The sequence below is a fragment of the Emys orbicularis genome, chromosome 1, assembly GCF_028017835.1.
Source record: "Emys orbicularis isolate rEmyOrb1 chromosome 1, rEmyOrb1.hap1, whole genome shotgun sequence".
NCBI classification, from domain to species: Eukaryota; Metazoa; Chordata; order Testudines; family Emydidae; genus Emys; species Emys orbicularis.
This window is the reverse complement of record NC_088683.1, coordinates 266842276-266862973: the sequence shown is the minus strand read 5'-3', so window position 1 is coordinate 266862973 and position 20698 is coordinate 266842276. Positions and strand designations below refer to the sequence as shown.

General features: G+C 43.3%; 1 protein-coding gene across 2 annotated transcripts in view; it reads right to left on the bottom strand.

Annotated features, from left to right (window-relative positions):
• Positions 1–20302, bottom strand: part of NALCN (sodium leak channel, non-selective) — a 369797-nt gene extending 349495 nt beyond the window's left edge. For both annotated transcript variants that reach the window (XM_065410363.1, XM_065410371.1), the window contains exons 1-2: positions 20195–20302; positions 18986–19168 (exon numbers count right to left, since the gene is read on the bottom strand). In XM_065410363.1, the coding sequence (XP_065266435.1) occupies positions 18986–19168; positions 20195–20302 (291 nt within the window). The remainder of the gene's footprint in view (positions 1–18985; positions 19169–20194) is intronic.
• Positions 20303–20698: the final 396 nt, after the last annotated feature.

Here is a 20698-nt window from a genome sequence, read left to right as displayed (position 1 = left end):
TTATTCAGGAGTTAAAGTATTGGACGATGAGGAAAAAACCCTAATTGTGCAAGGTACTAAACAACATATATCTAAACATCTATAAACCAAGACACTCTCCTGGAATTAGTGTGACCATGTTGGCCAGACTAGTTGACAGCAGGTAGGTCTCTGAGTAAAAGGCAATTGGGAAGGTGGCTGCAAAACGCTTGGTCTCCAACACACATATAGATCTGGAAATAAACGCCCTGGACCACCAATAAATAATTTGCTTTAAAAAACAAAAACAAATAAACAACAAAGTGTCATACCTTCATCACTCTTTCCACCAAGAACCACAAGCCCATCACACTCATCAAGTGTGGAGGAATATGAAAAAGTAAACACGAAGGCACGGTAGCTACAAGGAGCCAGCTGTGGCTTCCTGAGTCAGAGCAGGGAAGCCATGGGGTAACATACAGCAGGAGCGGTCCTGCTCTAAAGGACAGTGATGGCACAACTGGTATAAGGTCCTTTACACAAGCAGATGATTGGGGTAGCAGAGCTCAGGTCCACTCAACCTCTGTTGTTCCAGACATGCTCCCAGTCTGCACCTGCCCCCACTACCCTCTTATAGCAGGGAGGCAACTGGTATAAGAGGTAGATATACTGTCTCTGGAAGCACTACGCCAGCAGCTAATCCTCCTACACAGTGGGAGTATTCCATGAGAAAGGCCAACAAGTTTGAAGCCACTCTGCACTGGTTTTAACAAATCAGAGAATCCATCCTTGAGTACTTTACAAAAACCCAATGAAATGGCTCCTGTCTGCCAGAGGTTAATATACAAATAGACTGAGCCTTGTGGAACTACCCTGTACTAAAAACGCAAGGGTTATGCTGCAAGCTAATGATGTAAATGATGTAATCACTTAACTAAGGTTATTACAAAAGTATTGAAGTCAGTGAATATTGCCAAGTCCTAGCCAAGTAAAATCTGACATAGCCACTTACTATGACATTAGTTTGAGGTAAAGTATAAAAATCTTATAATGACTCCCAAAATGTAATTGGTTTTACAATAATACAGATTACAAAGACAATCTCTTTGACATTTTATCATATCGTCTGTAAACCAAAATGTGTCAGACCTGTATTTAGTTTGTCTACAAGATGAAGAACTCTCCTATCTTCAAAATATTCATTTTACTTTCTAATACACCTTTTTTTAAAATGATGGTAATACCACAATGCTTGGTCACCTACTATATAGTAGCAGCAAGGGTCTGCAATAAATACTGTAGGAACTATGCTAAGTAGATAAATAGTGTAATAAATGTGTCCCCTCAGCTTTCATGGAGTGTGAAAACCACTCTATTCCTCTCCCATTCACTAAGGGGAGAATTTTCAGCTTAGCCATCTGCTTGTTCATTCCATTTTTCTTCCAGCAGCATGTGAATTCTTTTGCAAACGTACATATTTTCCTATTCACTGCCTAAGATTTTAGAATGTTTTCCTCCTTTAGTTATTTAAGAATACCAGCGTGGCAACAGTGTCCAATCCAAGCAGTTTACTTGGAATGCCCTCTTCTCTTCCATCACCTAATCCAAAGGTGGGAATATAAAATGCTCATAAGAATATGGCACCCATGCAGACTCTCTAAGATACCTATACTTGAATAGATTCATGATACCTTGTCTTCTGCTACTGAAGTTATTACTAAGCATGAGGTAATTTTCATTACACAGTGATTTAAACAAATATATACCCACACACACATAAACACATACACACACTCTACACTGAAGAGCTGAGAGAGTAGGCTTTCCACAGCTTTATTTGCATAACCCAGTGGATCAGGTAATTTCACATATATTGCATTACTGAGTGTCATCTTATCCTTTCTCTCACTGTAATTCCCCCTTTCCTCTCTTCTTCCAGTTTAAGAGGCCATCCAGTCACAAATCAGTTTGGAGTTGAGAAGTCCACCATTGGGGCTGCATTAACGCAAGTGTGCAGGGCCATTAATCGCATCCTGCTACAAAAACTGTGACTCTTGGAAATGTGCGTGAAATAGTGGATGGCTTTGTGGCAATTGGATTTCCTAACAACGGCAGGGCAACAGAGGGCACGCGTATTCCAATTTTGGTCCCGGACCATCTTGCGACAGAGTACATCAACAGAGAAGGGTATTTCTTTATGGTATTGCAGGTGCTGGTGGATCACAGTGTTCGTTTCACTGACATCAACGCAGGATAGTCAGGGAAGTACATGATGCATGCATCTTCAGGAACACTAGGCCAGGACAGAAAGCTGCAAGCAGGGACTTTCTTTCCAGACCAGAAGATTCCAATGGGGGATGTTGAAATGCCCATAGTGATCCTGGGAGACCCAGCGTACCCTTTACTCCCATGGCTCATGAAGCCATACATGGGAAACCAGGATAGCAGCAAAGAGCGCTTCACCAATAGTCTGAGCAATTGCACAATGACAATTGAAAGTGCGTTTGACAGATTAAAAGCTCTTTGGCGCTGCCTTTATGCCAGGTTAGACCTAAATGAGGAAAATATTCCCATGTTCATAGCAGCCTGCTGTGCACTGCATAATATTTGTGAGGCTAAGGGTGAAAAGTTTTTCTGGGGATGGAGCATAGAAGTGGATCGCCTTAGGTGCAGGAAACATTCCACCCTGAGGATGCTTTCTCTTAAAAGTATTTCCATCTAGTATGGGAGGACCCAGGATAAAAATTAATTTAGCAATTCCATCCTGCAACTCCCTAGAATTCCTCTCTCAGCTGAATGAATTATGAGGTCTGGCACTAGAATCACTGTGACTGTGCACTGGGCAACTTTACTGCCCATATCAGTGATGACGACTATTGTTTGTGTTACATGGGCCCTTGTTAATGTGCATAATGATGAGGACTCTTTTGTTAACCTGACCTCTAGGAGAATCATGGAAATGTCCTAGGTGGTTTCTGGTTCTACTCATATATGGGCACATTTTGGTTATGATCTTTGAGATTGGGTTTGTGATAAATAAAGTGTGTGTGGTGGGGGGGGGAGCTCCCTTTGATGGACACCCAGCCAGCCAATTAGCTGTAAAATCCCTCTTGGTAGCTGTTCTACTTGCTTTACCTGTAAAGGGTTAAAAAGTCCCCCAGGTAAAGAAAAAAAAGTGGGCACCTGACCAAAAGAGCCAATGGGAAAGCTAGAACTTTTTAAAATTGGGAAGGAAACTTTCCCTTTGTCTGTTGTTCTCTCTGGGCTGAAGAGACGGGGCAGCAGGTATGCCGTGTAAAGTTTGAACAAGATATGAAAATCATCAGATCATATCTAGAACTATTTTTAACAACCCAAATATGTAAGTAAATTAGGAATGTTTAGGAAGACACGATTAGGTTTATTTCTGTTTATTTTTTAAGGCTTGTGGACTCCTCTGTGCTAACCCCAGATGCTTTTGTTTACTGTAACCTTTAAGCTGAATCCCCAAGAAAGCTATTTTGGGTGCGTAATTTTTTGGAATTGATCTTTTAAAATCTAGCAAAAGCCTAAGTTTCTAATGTATTTTCTTCCTTTTTGTTTTTAATAAAGTTTACCTTTTTTAAGAACAGGATTGGATTTTTGGTGTCCTAAGAGATTTGTGCATATGCTGTTTGATTAACTGGTGGCAACAGCTAATTTCTTTTGTTTTCTTTCTCCGCTCTTCCCCGGAGGGGCAAGGGTGAAAGGGCTTGAGGGTACCCCATAGGGAGGAATTCCCAAGTGCTCTTTCCAAGGTCTAAGGGTTGTTGTTTTTTTGCATTTGGGTGGTGGCAGCGTTTACTAAGCCAAGGTCAGAGAAAAGTTGTAACCTTGAGAGTTTAATACAAGCCTGGAGTGGCAAGTATTAATTTTTAGAATCCTTGCAGGCCCCCACTTTCTGCACTCTAAGTGACAGAGTGGGGATTCAGCCTTGACAGGGTTGGATACAGGGGTTATTATAAAAATGTTGTCATGGTCAGATCATCAGCCCTATGCTTCCGCTCACTATGGTGACAGACTCATTTTGATGGTCTGTTCTCAGAGCCTAACAGAACTGATTGGATTCTAGATCCCCGAGGAATAGTACTGTCCAGCCACTAGTCATATTAGTCTGGCTTAACACCTGGGAATATAATACAAAGCATGTTGCTATGTCTGCTGGATGATCTCCTCTGGGTGATGAACAAAGAGCAAATGTGTAGCTGATCTTATTAAATATCTCAGCATTCTTTGTTACAGTTGACCATAAGGGTTTGTGGAAATTGTTTACACAGTTTGCTACTGGAAAAAGACTTTCCACACAGTTCCATTCATTCCTTTCAGACAGGACCCAGGAGGTGGTTGTGGTCAACAATTTTTCATCCTTTCCAAGCACTCTCTAAGAGAGTTTCATATTGTCATCTCAAGAGAATTTATTTTCCCCATTAATCTCATTTATATTAATTTCCATTTAGAAATGCTGTATTATTGTCAGCTTCTGTAAACACAACTTTACATCAGTATGGTTCCAGTCCTGCAAAGGCTTAAGCACATACATAACTTTATTCACATCCAGAGGGATAATTGACTTATGTCAAAGTTATGCATGTGCTATTAAATATCTTTATATTTTTAGCTGTTTTCTCAATATATTCATTCAGTAGATCTGTTTGCCAGAAGCTGGGAATAGGCGACAGAGGATGTGGATCACTTGATGATTACTTGTTCTATTCATGCCCTCTGAGGCACCTGGCATTGGCCACTGTCGGAAGACAGGATACTGGGCTAGATGGACCTTTGGTCTGACCCAGTATGGCCATTCCTATGTTCTTAATTCTAAAATATATAATAGCTACTTTTATTCATTTTTGCTTATACAAACTGTGATTATAATAAGTGAAACTAAATTTGGCTTTATGGTCACTGTGTTGAGCTTCAGTAATGAATGATGTGTAGTGTAGCCAAAAATAACTGTATTTTGTCTATATTAGTCTAGCAGTATGTATGCGTATTGATTATTTTCCTTTTCATATGATGAAATGAAAAGTTTTTAAAATTAACAAAGAAAAAATATGAATAAATATTAAAACAAATTATGATAAATAAACAGGCACTTCATAAAGAAATCTCTTTCATAGCTTCTGAGTGCAAGAATTGGGCTCTGGAGCTCCCTTACCTTCCCCCCACCCAGGCAGCGCAACACAAGGGGCCTCCACCTAAATCTGGAGGCTTACCGAGACAGGCCTTGATTATTTAAAGACCAAGCTTCCCGTGACCCCAGTGGGCAGGGGAGAACTGGAAAAAAAAGCTAGGCAGCACTGTAGGTGGTGGCGCACCTTTACAACTGTCTAGAAACTAGACCAGAAAACTGGTGCCTGGGACTCCTAACACAAACCCAGTTAAGTTAGGGTGACCAGATGTCCCGTTTTTAAAGGGACAGTTCCATATTTAAGCCCTCCTGCAGGTGACTCAACTTTTTCTTAAAAACGGGCAAATTGTCCCATATTTTCTGTCTCCCCCGCCATCAGTACTAGCGGATTTTGCTGCTCGCTGGATCCCTGCTCGCCAGCCACCCGCCTGAGTGGGAGGGTCTAGTAGCCAACGATGAGGGTGGGTGTGCAAGGCTGGTGGCGGGGCGAAGATGCAGTGCGTGGAGCTGGCCACTTCCCCTGCTGGTCTGTCAGCGCAGCCCCCGCCGCATGCCGGCTCTCAGCCAGCAGCGCCCCGCCCCCCATCCCATTTCCGGCCGGCACTGGCTGCACGCTGTGAACTGCGGTGGCTGGTGAGTGTGGGCAGGCGCCAGGTGGCATCTAGTTACATGTCGCCTCTGTTGCCCACCCATTGGCCCTTTACATGCTCCTCCTCTTGCTGTCCTCTCCCTGCTTTGCCACATCACCACCACCCCCAGCCCCACTGCTCCTTCATATCTCCCCCAACAGGGCGTGTCCCGCTCTCAGTGCTGTGGGGAGAACCAGCTCCTGGTCAGAGCCCCGGGAAAGCCCCAAGACCCTCCTGCCCAAGACCCTCCTGCCTGGGGCGCTGGCGAGGAGGAGCTGAGCCCTGCATGTGCCAAAAGCCCTGCACAACACTGGCATGGGGAAGCCTCTCCGCCCTCAGCTAAGCTCTGGAGTGGCGGGGGGGGAGGGAGCGATTTCTAGCCTGTTCGCATCCTAACCCTGCAGGCTCCAAAGCAGCCCCCCGGGCAGGGGCTTAGCACCCTCTTCACCTGCCCTGCCTGCCATCGGTCCTGCCCCCAGGGAGCATGGGGCTGCTTCATCCCCTAGTAGGGTGACCAGACGTCCCGATATTATTGGGACAGTCCCAATTTTAGGGGACTTGTCCCGCGTCCCGACCTTACATTGGTTGGGACGTCTGGTAACCCTATATGAGGGAGACCGCGGCAAGCAGGCACCGCCGGCGCCACTCATCTTTCCTCCCTGGGCCCTGGGGCAGCGCGCAGCTGAGCTCCCGGCGCGGTGGAGCCAGCCCACGGGGCCCGCCGCCTGGCCGGCAGGAGCCTGCAGAGCACAGCCCTGCCCCTGCCCCGGCACACAGAGAGGTAGGGAGGTCTCGCTCTCCTGCGTGCTGCAGCGGGGCGGGGCCTGTAGACTCCGGCAGCAGGCAGCGGACGCCGGGCAGAGAGCCCCCCTGCCCCCCTCCCCTCGACCCGACCCTAGGAAGGGGCCAGAGGGACTGGGAGGGACCTGCCTGCTGGCTGCTTCCTGGGAGCCGCTCCAGGTAAGCACTGCTGGGCTCACCTGGCCCCCTGGCAGGTCCCTCTGGGGGGGGCTCCCCTCAGACCCACTGCCCTCAGCCCCCACCCTGACCCTGTTCCCTCAGCCTCTCCCGCAGTGTCCCCCTTGTGCCCCCCACCCTCAATCCACTGCCCTCAGTCCCTGACCCTGTTCCAACAGCCTCCCCCACAGTCCCTCCCCTCCTCTTCCCTCCCCTCCCCCATCATCTCACCCTGCATGGATGTGAAAATCTTCCCGGATTCCAGGCTGTCGTTAGCCCCTGGGGCAAAAGATCAGCAGAGGTTTCCAAAGGGAAGTTTGCAGCCTTTGCTCAGACCCAAACCCTTAAAAAATTCACTTAAAAAAATAAATAAATAAATACCCAAACCCATCCTGACACCCATCTGCTCTGTCCAGCTTTGCTGTTATCCCTGTTGAGGCCAAAGTGGTTTGAAAAATTAAAAATCCTTGACACCATTGTGTTGCTTCCCCCTGTGTTGCTCGTTAATCTGATGGACCTGCTGATAATGAATAAAGATGAATGCCCTGGGAGCAATGTGTCAGGCAGACAGTTTGTGAAGTAGGAATGTGAATGCTGAAGCCCTCACAAAATGCAGAGGCTTTTCTTAACCTGAGAACTGAAAAGAGCCAGATGCCCTGCATGGGTTTGAAAGTGACAAGAGCCTAGCGACTGACCAGAGCAGCATCAGGTTTGAAGTGACGAGGAGGGTCTGTGTCATGAAATCTGCATTTCCACTGAGGACTCTTCCATTGCCAGGGTAGCGCTGGCGCAGGTCTGCCGCCCAGCACAGCAATGCTGAGAGGTGCCAGTGTAGACCCAACCCAATGCCCTCAGCCCCCACCCTGACCCTGTTCCCTCAGCCTCCCCCGCAGTCCCCCCTGTACCTCCCACCCCGAACCCACTGCCCTCAGTCCCTGCCCCACCCCAAATCTCTTCTTCAGCCTCTCCCGTCATCCCACCCCCATCGCTCCCCCTGCTGTCCCACCCCCTCAACTTCCCCCCATTCCAGTCCTGCTCCCCTCTGTCTCATCCCCTCCAGACCCTGTCCCTCTCCCCAACCCCCCGACCCTCCCCAGCCCAGCCCCATTGTCTCCCCCGCCCCGCCCCACTCTACATAGCTCTCTACCCTGTCCCATTCATGCTCCCCTCAGCTCCTACACTGCTCCCCCCATCCCAGTCCTGTCCCATCCCCCTCAGCCCCCCTGACTCCCCCAGTCCCAGTCCTGTCCCCCTCAGTTCCTCCACCCTGCTTCCCCTGGTCCATCCCCACACACCCACCGACTTCCTCGACCTCCCTCCCCACAATCCCACTGCCTGGACTCACCCCCATCCCACTCAGGACATGCAGGAAAAAGAAGCAATGGGCTTAAATTGTAGCAAGGGAGATTTAGGTTAGACATTAGGAAAAACTTCCTAACTGTAAAGGTAGTTAAGCACTGGACAAATTACCTAGAGAGGTTATGGAATAGCAGTCATTGGAGTTTTTTAAGAGGTTAGATAAACACCTGTCAAGGATGGTCTAGTGTTGTTATTACTCAGTCCTGCCTCAGTGCAGGGGTTTGATTAGATGACCTGTTGATGTCCCTTCCAGTCCTATATTTCTGTGATTCACACTGAATTGCCTTGTGCCACTGTTTAGTAGTAGTGGCACACAGTTCTCTGACATGCAGGTTTATAAAATTGTAGTTAATATACAGTTTAGAGCATAGCAGTTTTAAAGCTCTGCATGTTCAGACCAACTGAGCTGAAAATTGTGATCTATAGTATTCAAAACTATTAAGATGTGGGCTGAAATAAATAAAATCAGCATGAATTGCTCAACAATATCAATGGAATCAGCATTGCACTGCTATATATTGTAAAACATTACAGTGAAATCTTGCAAGTATTACATAGCACACCGCCTTGCCCAAGTGGTAACTAAGTATAACATCTTCCTGTTTCAACATTCTTAACTTGTATCCCATAGCTCCTAAAAGTTATTTTTTTTCAAACACTGAATACTGCTAAGTTATGAGTTTTAACAGGTTTTTTTTCTTTTAAACCACAGCACTGAATGTTATTCTAAAATTCTTTTCCAAATATTCTTAAACTCCCAGTTTATCCCCCGCTGATGTTCATTGTGAAAAGTATTGCAGGTCTAATAATAATATTTGGCACTTTTGTAATTCACTGTCCAACATGTGTTTTGTGCCCTCCTCTGGTGGATTTTTAGAGGATAACTGTATAGCTACCAGCTAAGGGAGTTATATCTTGAACTCAAGTAGTAGAAGCTCATGCTTCTAAGTCTGGATGGCTCGGGTTCAATCTTTGGTGACTAGCTATGATGGAGGTTGCTACACTTATAATCCCTTTAATCAGAGGTTCTGAATATGCTTTGTTGTAGGCAGAGCTAGCCTATAGTTAAGCAACCGAAAATTTAGAATGGGAAGTGTTGAAATGTTGGGAAGCCTTATAATTTTGCCAGTCTGCAACGAACATCCCATCTGAGGGATGGGGGCGGGGAGAGAGGAGAGTGAGACAGGACCAGGAAACTGGGACAAGGAATCCAGAGCGGTAGTGGGGGGCAGTTGAAATCAGATGAGGAGCTGGGGCGGGTTAGACAGCAATAGGATAGACATAGACTGGAGGGGACGGGGAAGAAGGGTCTTTGACTACTAGAGACCACTCCATTCAGGAGCCTGGAATAGACCCAGGATTCCTGAGTTTCACAGTTTCTCTTCTGTCAGCAGATATCTGTGAAACCCAGTGGCAAAAAAAGTGTCTCATTACCCTATAGAGCTGATCTATCACATATAGGATGACAACCTACAGCCTCTGCCATCACTTACTCCATTAGCTCAAGTGGCAGAAGTCTGTGCAGTGGATCTAAAGGTTCATCGGCAGGGTTGGAGCCATGCGAGTTTCACGATGATTCCACATGCCAGAATTTCTGGGGCAGTTCAGTTTTGATTTTTACAAAAAAACCTGGGGAAATGCATACAGAAATAGGGTGACCAGATGCCTAAATATGGGAATCTCAAGCAGGAGTAGAGAGGTTATTTTATCTCTGTATTTGGCACTGGTGCAACCACTGCTGGAATACTGTGTCAGTTCTGGTGTGCACAATTTAAGAAGGATATTGATAAATTGGAGAGTGTTCAGAGAAGAGTCACAAGACTGATTAAAGGATTATAAAACATGCCTTATAGTGATCGACTCAAGGACCTCAATCTATTTAGCTTAACAAAAAGAAGGTTAAGAAGTGACTTGGTTATAGACTGTAAGTATCTACATGGGGGACAAATAGTTAATAATGAGCACTTCAGTCTAGCAGAGAAAGGTAGAGCATGAGCCAACAGTTGGAAGTTGCAGCTAGACAAATTCAGACTGGATATAAGGCATACCTTTTCAATGGTAAGAGTAATTAACGATTAACAATATACTAAGGGTTATGGTGTTTTTCTAAAAGTTTTTTCTAAAAGCTATCCTCTAGGAATTATTTTGGGAAAGTTCTATGTCTGTGCTATACAGGTGGTGAGACCAGGTGATCACCGGATCCCTTCTGGCTTTATAATCTCAGAACTAGGTACATCAATTCACATGCAAAATTCTCATTGAATTCAATAGGTGTCCTTGCCCTGTGGCTTGTGGTGCGGGCTGCAGCAGGGGGCCGTACAACCCCTCCAGCAGCTTCCTAGGGCCCCCTCTCACAGCTTCCTAGGGCCCCCTCTCGCAGTTCCTAGGGCCCCCTCTCATGGCTCTGTGCACCTGTGTCTGTCATTGTCGTCCTCTCCCCTCCCCCCGCCCCGCTCGCCCAATGTGTCCTGATATTTCACTCTTGCGATCTGGTCACCCTATCCCCTAGGCACGCTCCCCTGCTTAGACACCTCTCTGGTGGGTTCACTGAAGCCCCTGGAGTCAGGTTCCCTGAGCCCTGGTGCACAATGCATCCTTAGAGCTTAACCCCTTCATGCCCGCACTGCAGCCAGAGGCGACTGGGTTATGTCCGTGGCCAGCAGCAGCCTGGAGGCGTTAGCTGCCTTTTGATACTGTGCGTGCAGAAAGGGACAAGCTGCTTCCAGTCACACAGGGGAGAGGGGAGAGAAGAGAAGAGCTCTGCAAAGACACGAGCTAGGTCCTCCATCTCTCCCCTCCCCCGTGGCTGGAAGCCACTCCCGTCCCTTCCCTCCCGCACAGTGCCAAAAGGCTGCTGCTGACCACACTGTGTTGTGAACCTTGACAGAAATCAGGGGGGGGGGGCATGTGACCCCACATGTGTCCCCACGTGTTGTCTTGGGAAGACACAGTGCCAGCTACTGGGAGATGCGGGTCCATCCCGGGGGCCCAGCCAGGCTTGGAGGGCGGAGAGCACCGGGCAGAGAGGGTCAGGTCAGTTGGTCACTCCCCCCGTGTGGGAGAGATTTACAGGAGTGTGTGTGTGTGTCACAGATTATGTCGCTCTCCTATCACATACCCAACACCATATACCAGAAAAAACTCGACTCAACGCATTCAGCCAGCAAATTGGACTGAAAATCAACCACAATAAGATAGATATCATGACCTTTAATATTGCCTCGCCATCACCAATACAGGTAGAGGATTATGTTCCCACCAATGTAGAAACATTCAAATACTTGAGCAGCACCATGAGCCAGGACGGTGGAACAAGCCATGACATCCAGAACAAACTCAATAAAGCCAGGAATACCTTCAGGAGCTTAAATACAGTCTGGAAATAATCAAAATACAACAACAATACCAAACTCAAGATTTATCAGACCTGCGTACTTTCAATACAACTTTATAGTGCAGAATGCTGGGGAATGAGAAAGTATGACATGTCCAAACTGTCTTCATTCCATACAACCTGCCTCAGAAAAATCCTCTGTATCTTTTGGCCCAGAACAATTGCAAGCCAAGATCTATTGACACAGTGCAGCCAAGAGGATCTGAGCACCATCATTGCCAGGAGGCGCTAGAGATGGATCGGTCATGTGCTGGAAACTGATTCCATCACCAGAGTAGCAATAAGATGGACACCTGAAGGCAAGCGAAAACGAGGCTGCCCGAAAACAACATGGCAAAGAGCTGTGGAAGCTGAACTGAAAAACCTGGGGCACAGCTGGGGAACTATTGAAAGACTTGCCAGAAACAAACAGGAGTGGAGGAGCTTCGTCACTGCCCTAAACGCCAGAGTCATAATAGGAACACAATGACGATGATGATGATGATATGTGTGTCACCTCTCCCTGTGTGAATCCTAAAGCCTTAAAAATAAGAAGGTAAATAAAAAGAATCCAATTACGCAGTATTTCTTTTTAACAGGGGCTGTCAACTTGATGTTAATCTGAACATTTGTACTGCATAGTTCTGACTGATTGCCGTTTAACTCGCTTGAATACGAGTAATTTGACCAGATGTCCAGTATTCAACATAGGGAAATATGGTCACCCTAAGTTAAGTAGTAAAGTCTTCTTGAAAAGTGTGCAAAATTGTTCCTCTAAATAGCAGGGCAAACTCACTGCATTATCACTGGTGCCAGAGCAGACAGAACTACAGAGAGAGGAGGGGTGGATAAAGTCCTACTGAAGTCTTCAGAGTTCCAAAATCAGGGGAACTCTAGCCTCCTCAGCCAATCCTATATTAAGAAGAGAGGGTGCCATGGCCACTAAACCAAATTATTCCAAGAGGCCCCAGTTCCCACCTCATAAAAGATCCTTCACTGTGAACAGCTCTGCCTAGACTAAAGGCATGACTACATCCCCCCTCTCTTGGGGCTCTGACACAGGTTGGCACTTTATCAGTTGCCTCAGCAAGTTAAGGAATTTACACCTTCTCAGCCTCTCAAGACAGTCATTCTCTGGTCACTAGCAAAGTTTCTGAACCTGATGCTGGAAACAGCAGCCAAGATCAGATGCTGTATTCAGATCAAGAGAACACTTAACTCCCCAACTTTCTTGAACAAGAACATGGTTGTCAGTCATTACTCCTGTGTCCCTCCCCTCCTTGGCAGTAAATGGCAGCTGTGCAGAACTATTGTTAAGGATGACAGCAGCAGGACTGCCCCCCTATCACTTCCTAAGAAATGCCTCTTGCTGATCAGAGCAGTGGCAGTCGTACTCAATTCCCACTTCTAACAGGGAAAAACAAACAAAACACACATTTAGCTATACCAGGAGTGATCCTTAGGCATTTCTAGCTCTTCTGCTACATATAACTATTCTTTTTCCCTTCTTAAGCACTCTTCTGGGTCTTTCTCCTCAACCTCTTCAGGCCCTATTCTCCCACTGCAAAATACTTCAGTTCAAACCCTGTAGAAACACCATAACTCCACTATCTCTAACACCTTGGGTTCCTTTAAGCCCACTCTCATACCACATGTTCTTCCTATAGCCCTGGCTTAAAATCCATCTCCTCTGCTCATGTGTCCATGGCTGAAACTTGACACCCTCATCATCGCCAAAGCATGTCTCCTTCTTGTTCTTTCTGTTATTCTTGTGTTCAACTGCTGCAGTCCTTGGCAAGACATCCCAATGGGAGATGACACACTGGTCCATGCCCCACTTCACCAAAACCACAAGTGGGTGAAGGAGAGGGGATGGGTCCACAAACACCTTTTGCCTTCTCTCCTGAGAAGTTGGAGGTCTTTGCTCTCTATCAGGATAATCTTTGGGACATTACCCAGTCAAGAATACACAAATCATATAAACAGTAAACAAAACAAAAACAAAAAAAGATTTGCATACCTCCCTGGTCTACCCAACCTCAGGTATACCTCATCTACAGACTTGGGGCTACGAGGTGTTACCATTATACAAATAAATAAATATATTTGGATGTGTTGCTACATCATGTCATTTTAACCAACAATTCCTCACACACTGTGTCACAGTCCCACCTGTAGGTAGATCTCTCCCTCTCTCTCTCTAACTGACCAGGCTCCCTTCTACCAGAAACCCTGCTCCAGGCTACCATCACATGATGACTAGTCACTTTACCCATCCACTAGCCCAAGCCCAACCCTTCACCTGGGAGATGGACAACTAGGCACAGATGGGCTTGGGCAGCAGCAAAGTCTAAGCCTAAGTAAGAACCTGTTAAACACAGTGTAAGACATTTAGACACATGAAAAATACAGGGTTAGGCATTTCCACATTTGGAACCCCCTCATCAAAGGAGTATCTGTTTCGGTTGCAGCTAGCATGAGAAAAAAGGGTTTATATCCTTCCGACAAAAAGAATTACCCCTTTTTAAACATTCATTAAATCCCACCTTAAACTTTTCACTAAATAAATAAAATAAATCTGTGCTTCAGTATCAAAATATCATAAGGTCTCTGAATTAAATACTTTACTTCAGCCAAGTAGAGCCATATTTTTCATTTAAAGCTTCTGTTTTTGAGAGAGAGAAAAAAATCCAATTTGGATGCCCTAAAATAAGTATCTTTTGAGATTTTTTTTGGCAGATATTCTTGACTACTCAAATCTGTGCAGCTCTCCTTGTTAATTGAATGTAGCCCTTGATGGGAAATTGACAAGGACAAGCACTCAGATGTAGAGCAGCCTGCTAATTTTCACCTTTTGGGAAAGAATAAATATTAACTGAAGAAAGTCCAGTAGGGAATTATGTAAGTATTTACTGGTGCTTACAGTTTAAACTGAAAAAATTAGTTCTCCCTATAGAGAATAAATTCCACAAGTCCTTTTAAGAGATTGAGTTCTTTATGTAGGTGGATTATACTGCATGGTGGTACTTCTCCAATGTGTTGGAAGAATTTATTTTCATCTCAGGACATAACAATTCATGGATAGGCCCTAAACACAACTTCAAAGCAGGTCTCTCTTGTACCATGACAATTGAAGTGTCTTTTTCCTGTGCCTTACTCCTTTCCTCAAAAGCACAATCTCCACATGCTTCCCCCGGCACAACCACAAATCCCAGTGTTTGCCGTCTACCAAAGAACCAGAAGCAAAAGCATTCCCACATCCCACTATGGGATTAACAGTGGAAGGCAGAAAAAGTAGGATGGGAAGCAGTTCTGGCTGGTCGGAATAAGAGTGATAGACACTAGGGAAGTGATTCTCTGTAGAGGTTGACTATGAAGGGATTTTGAGAGGCAGTGGCTCAGTTGATATGGAGTAAAGGGAAAAGCAGAGATGGCCAGATACAATGAGAGTATGGTAAAAAAAAATGATTTTTTTGGCAATAAGTTTCCCCATTTTTGACCAACTATGTACAACACACATTCTTCAAGCTTGCACTCATTCAAGTTTTGAATCTCTCTCTGGTTTTATGGCAAATTACCTTGGGAACCCCTTCACACTGTGTGATCACGGCTTCCCATGACAGCTTCACTTAAACTCACGTATACATGATACAGAACTTTGTCAGTGACAAGCAACAAGTGCAGAGCTCCCTTGCCCAACCAGTCAGGATGACAGTTAACCTCAATACCTCCAGAACCAAACCATAGGCTGGTTTCACCAAGGCAGTCCAAATAAAGCACAAATGCTTGAATAAGGTTCCACATCCCTTTCCTCTGGGCAAAGAAGATACCAAAGGCTCAAAGTAATAAAAAATGCTTAGAAACAGAGACTTTCCCACTTTCTGCAAGCTAAGCGGGGAGAGGACAGAGACATCATCCCCTCTTTCCCCAGCACATCCATGGGTAGGCAGCCATAAAGCTCTTGTCTGAGGGTAAAGGATTATTTGTGCAACAAGCAGTAACTAATGCCCTAGGGAAAATGTTTCAGGCACACACACAAAAGCCCTGAGGCCGCTTTATGGAGAGAAAACACACGTTACACTCTCAGACACAGCAGAGCAAGGCCCACTGTGAGCATGGCATCATTTGACAAAGAGAGGTGTAGTTGCTAAATAAAAACATAATACTGTATAATAGCCAAGTTCTCTTCTGACTCTTGCTAACTTGTCTCTCCATTTGTTTACTCAGCCCTCATGAAAATTTAAAATGAAAAACACTTTATATGGATTTCATAATCTCAAGCATCAAATCCAGGGGCTTCTATCTGAGACATTCATTGCAAAGTGCATTTCCACAGCTGTCACAGCTTTTTAAGTTGGTAGCTTTATCAGAATGTCAATACAGTACACAAACATTTTCAACAACAAAACCATAGAGTCTGAACAATCAAAAAAGCAAGTTCTCTGTGGTGACTGGACGATAGTGGTTAAACATTATCACCAGGTATGTAAGTGCTAAGAACTGTAAGAGTTGAATACACTATGGCATCCTAAAAAGGACCTTTGTTTGTAACCATGTTATACAGATGACAAGTTCTACTTTTGAATTACTGTGCTTACAGGACTATTTTCCATACGTTGCAACTCTTCCTTTCGGAACGTAGAACGTGTATGAAAAGTGTTGATACCGAACATAAATATTTTCAACCCTTTGAATGGTTTTCTAAAAGATCTTATTTTCCATTTTCTAAAGTGCTAGATGTATTTAACACATGCCTGTACTCAAGTTATATATATATCTATATAAGGCCTCAATATAATAGACATCTGTTAACACACTTTATGAATTATTCTTACAAAACATACTGATGTGGTTAAGTCACACACTCCACAAATTCATGAGCATGTTAGAAAACAGAATGTGCAGTATGTAAAAATCATTAAAATAAATGATTAATGTACATAGGTCCCATACAAATACTGAAATATGGAAACTTTTATATCTATAAAATATAGTGAATTTGTAGAAGTAAAGCTTTGTGATAACAAACTTAGTCTCTACATTAAAATTTTGATAAGTTTATTTTAATGATATTTGATTTTTCATGACTAATAATATATGAAATACTTTGTTCATGATTAAGGAAACATTTTTTCTATAGCCAACACTAACTGGGTAACTTATTTCATGAAGTAATTAATCAATAACTAATTTTAACTTCATTAAAAATGCTCAGTTCTTCAGAGCTGATTTCAGTGTCTGTGTCTTTCTGCAGCTGAGCGTGTGTGTGTGTGTGAGTGTGTGTGTGCGCGCAGGGCAGTGTAAGGGAACCCAGACTGCTGAAACCGGTCGGCTCAGTGGTACCACAGGTGGCAACTCGGACTGGGGGGGGGGGGGGGGAAGCAACCCGTCACAGTGATATATCTTGATTTAATCAGGCTTCTGACAGTCTTAGATGACATTCTCATAAACTAGGGAAATGTGGTCTAGATTAAATTACTATCAAGTGGGTGCAAAACTGATTGAAAGAGCATACTCCAGGAGTTTGCTGTAAAACTAAGGAGGCATATCAAGTGGGGTCCTGCAGGGGTCTGTCCTGGTTCCAGTACTATTCAATATTTTTGTAAATGATTTGGATAATGGAGTGGAGAGTATGTTTATAAAATCTGCAGATGACACCAACCTGGGAAGGGTGGCTAGCACTTTGGGAGAAAGCATTAGAATTCAAAATGACCTTAACAGATTGGAGAATTGGTCTGAATCCAACAAGATGAAATTCAATAAAGATAGGTGTGATGTACTATGATTGTGAAGAAAAAAAAATCAAATGTACAAATACTAAATGGGGAATAACTGCCTATGTGGCAGTACTGTTGAAAAAGATCTGGTGGTTATAGTGGATCATAAACTAAATGAGTCAACAATGTGATGCAGTTGCAAAAAAGACTAGTATAATTCTGGGATACATTAACAGGAGCATCATGCATAAGATACGGGAGGTAACAGAGGACAAATTGGAGAGAGTCCAGAGGAGAGCAACAATAATGATAAAAGGTTTAAAAACTTTACCTATGAGGAAAGGTTAAAAAATGGGCAGGTTTAGTCTTGAGAAAAGAAGACTAATAGAGGAATTGATAAAAGACTTCAAAATATATTAAGGACTGTTCTAAAGAGGACTGTGATCAATTGTTCTCCATGTCCACTGAAGGTAGGACAAGTAGTAATAGGCTTAAGTCTGCAGCAAGGGAGATTTAGATTAGATATTAGGAAAATCTTTCTAACTATAAGGACATTTAAGCACCGGAGTAGGCTTCCAAGGAAGATTGTGGAATCGCCATTATTGGAGGTTTTCAAGAAAAGGTTGGACAAACACCTGTCAAGGATGGTCTAGGTACAACTGATCCTGTCTCAGCACAGGGCGGTGGACTAGATGACCTCTGCTCAATATTTCTATCATTATTGTAGGGCTGCTGGCCTGTTTCCCCAGCCCAAGAAGGATTAAACACCACACCCAGATCTCTTTCAGGCCCTTGCCCTTACCTCAGGGCAGGGATTATTAATTCAAACAAAAAATGCCCATAGTAACTCAAAACTGTGCTGTCCCTTGACCAACACAGGCCACAAAGACCTTTCATTCTGTGCTGCTCTCTGCTCCAGAGCCAGTCACAGGATCCAACCTCTGTCCTGCAGCAATCCTTCCAAGTGAGTTCTGTCAACCCTTAATAGGCATCACCTGATCCCTTTCCAGTTTAAAAGGACAGACCACCATGTTACAATTACCAAATCCCAAGGCCCATACAATACTGACATAACTACACTATTTATTTTTTAAAACCATATACTATTGTTTTGTTTACTTTTAGTCTATATGACACCACAATGATTCCCTCACCCCATATTATCTACAGATTTGACAGCTTCATTCTCTGTATTTAAACTGAAATTGTGTGTTTAAACAGAAGGCTGAAATAAAATCAGGGAAATGATACCATGAAGGGATGAATATCCTATACATTTATGGAGATCTCTGCAGATTTATGTTTTCCAGTACCCTAAATAATTATCTAGGCAGGTACAATTAGACTATCCCAGAATCATTAACAAAACTGCTCAATAGTAAAAGGGTTTGTATACCAAGGTGTTGATAAGAAGAAAACAAAAATCAGCAGAGAACCATAACATCTCTCACTTACATTGCAATTTTTATGTAAGCTAAGTGAGATATTCATCTTATTTTAGTCAAACAACTGCCTAATGTAGATAAAATAAAACACTTACTTGACACTACATATTTTCATAAAACTCCTATTGACATATATGTGGGCCTTAGAATAATATTTTCTTCTTGCATTCTTGGAACTGAAAATGATTGCTCAGATCATCCAGTGAAACTTGCTACTTGTTAATAGGAAATATTGAATAAGTGTATCAGCATTATAATACCATTTTTGAAGATTAAATAAAACTTCCATCTAGAAAAGAACTGAAGTGGAAAAGTTTTTTAAATAGTTAAAACTTCAGTAGAACAGATTCAAATACATTTCTCTGTGTAAATGATAAAAATGTTATTAAAAAGCTCACCTTGACTATCCCACGGATATGCATTTTTGCTATCATCTCTGCAGTGTAGAGAAACATCAATAAAGTATCTAGAGCAAATGTCAAATATTGAAGAGGTGGATAATGCTCAAAGGTCTTTGGGGTGTTCATACAAACAGAAATGACACTGATGATGGCGCAGATGCGTAGCAAAGAATGAACCCACTGAAAAATGAAGGGTTACAACTTAGTTTTGATCTTACAAAATAGAGTACGTATATGATGTCTATAACTCATCTTGACATCATTTCATACAAGTTTTTTCAAATGTTATGGTCCAGATTTTTATGATCTCCCCCTCCCCCCCAAAAAATAAACACAGGCTTTTCAGATTCTATTTTTAAAAACAACTTACAATAAGTGATTTTGCTCATTAGGGGGTCACGTAATCTAATGGACTAAGCACTGTTTCAACCTCTGTGTATTGAGGAATGTATGTCAATAATATTACATTTTATGTTTCTGTAATTAATCTTTGATTTTGTTACAACAGCCAATGGTGATATTCTATTAAAATTAGTATGAGTAATTAATGAATGAGTGTTCTCTTGTGAATGATTTCAGTGCTAAAACACTGAAGCACAGCTGAAAAGCTCTAGCATCCATACTGCAAACGAGATGACAGTTGTCTAACATAAAAGGAACACCAATGCACCAATGTTATATATTAATTTATTTCAGATTATTTATCTTCCCAAGGATATGGGGACAGTTTTTGAAGTGGATTAAAATGACTGACCTAAACAGCATTCTTACATCAACAAAGAAGGTGAACCAGGATCTGAGAGATCAACACTTTCCAAATATTAACCATCCTCCTCAACAGTAAAAGACTCTCCTCTCTCAAGATTGTCTTTGTGACCTCATTTTATAAATTTGGCTTGCAATTTAAATCAAGCAGTGCTGGCAATCGAAGCTAGCTGAAAAGTGTGTGTGTGGGGGGGGAAATCCACGAATAAATTACTTGACAATTATTGTTTCACCATCCTCAACACTCTCCAACAACTGATGGAAAAATTATTGAATAAAAATTGGAAATGTTACCTGATTGACTCAACTGTAACCATTTCACTACTTCTGACTAATATTTACTTGTTTCAGGATCTTTCTTAAGTTTAATGGAAGTGATTATTTTAACTGTAAAATGTAATATTTAACTTGTAATTGGTAATTAGTAAGAAATAAACTTACTGGTTTGTTAATCCACAGGATATCTGCATTGTCTGACAAAGATTCATCAGGGCCAAAGTCTGTAACAGGCTGAGCTTCCACACGTGAGCTTTGTTTCCGTTTGAGCATCCTGAAGTTAACTTTGGTTATCTATAACAGTGAAGCCCCCTTGGAAAGAAAAGAAACAAATTTATTAAACAACCTGTTCAAAAAACCCTGTTTGAACAGCTTTGTTAAACAGAAAACACTTGTCACTAGGCCAGTCTGCTATTGTATAAAACACTGAAAGTGAATCACCTCAGATGGTTTTACACAGAAATAGGCAACTATAATAATTTAAAAAATCCTAGCAGGGCAAATAGACAATTACGGTACTAGTTTTGCTCCCATATGCAAGGAAGAATATTGTTCCATGCATAGGCTTAAACCAAAGTCTGATGGGGTTGATCTGACTCCTATTGAAGTTAATGCTGACGCTCCCATTGACTTCACTGGAGCAGCAGGATCAAGCCCTATGAGTAACAG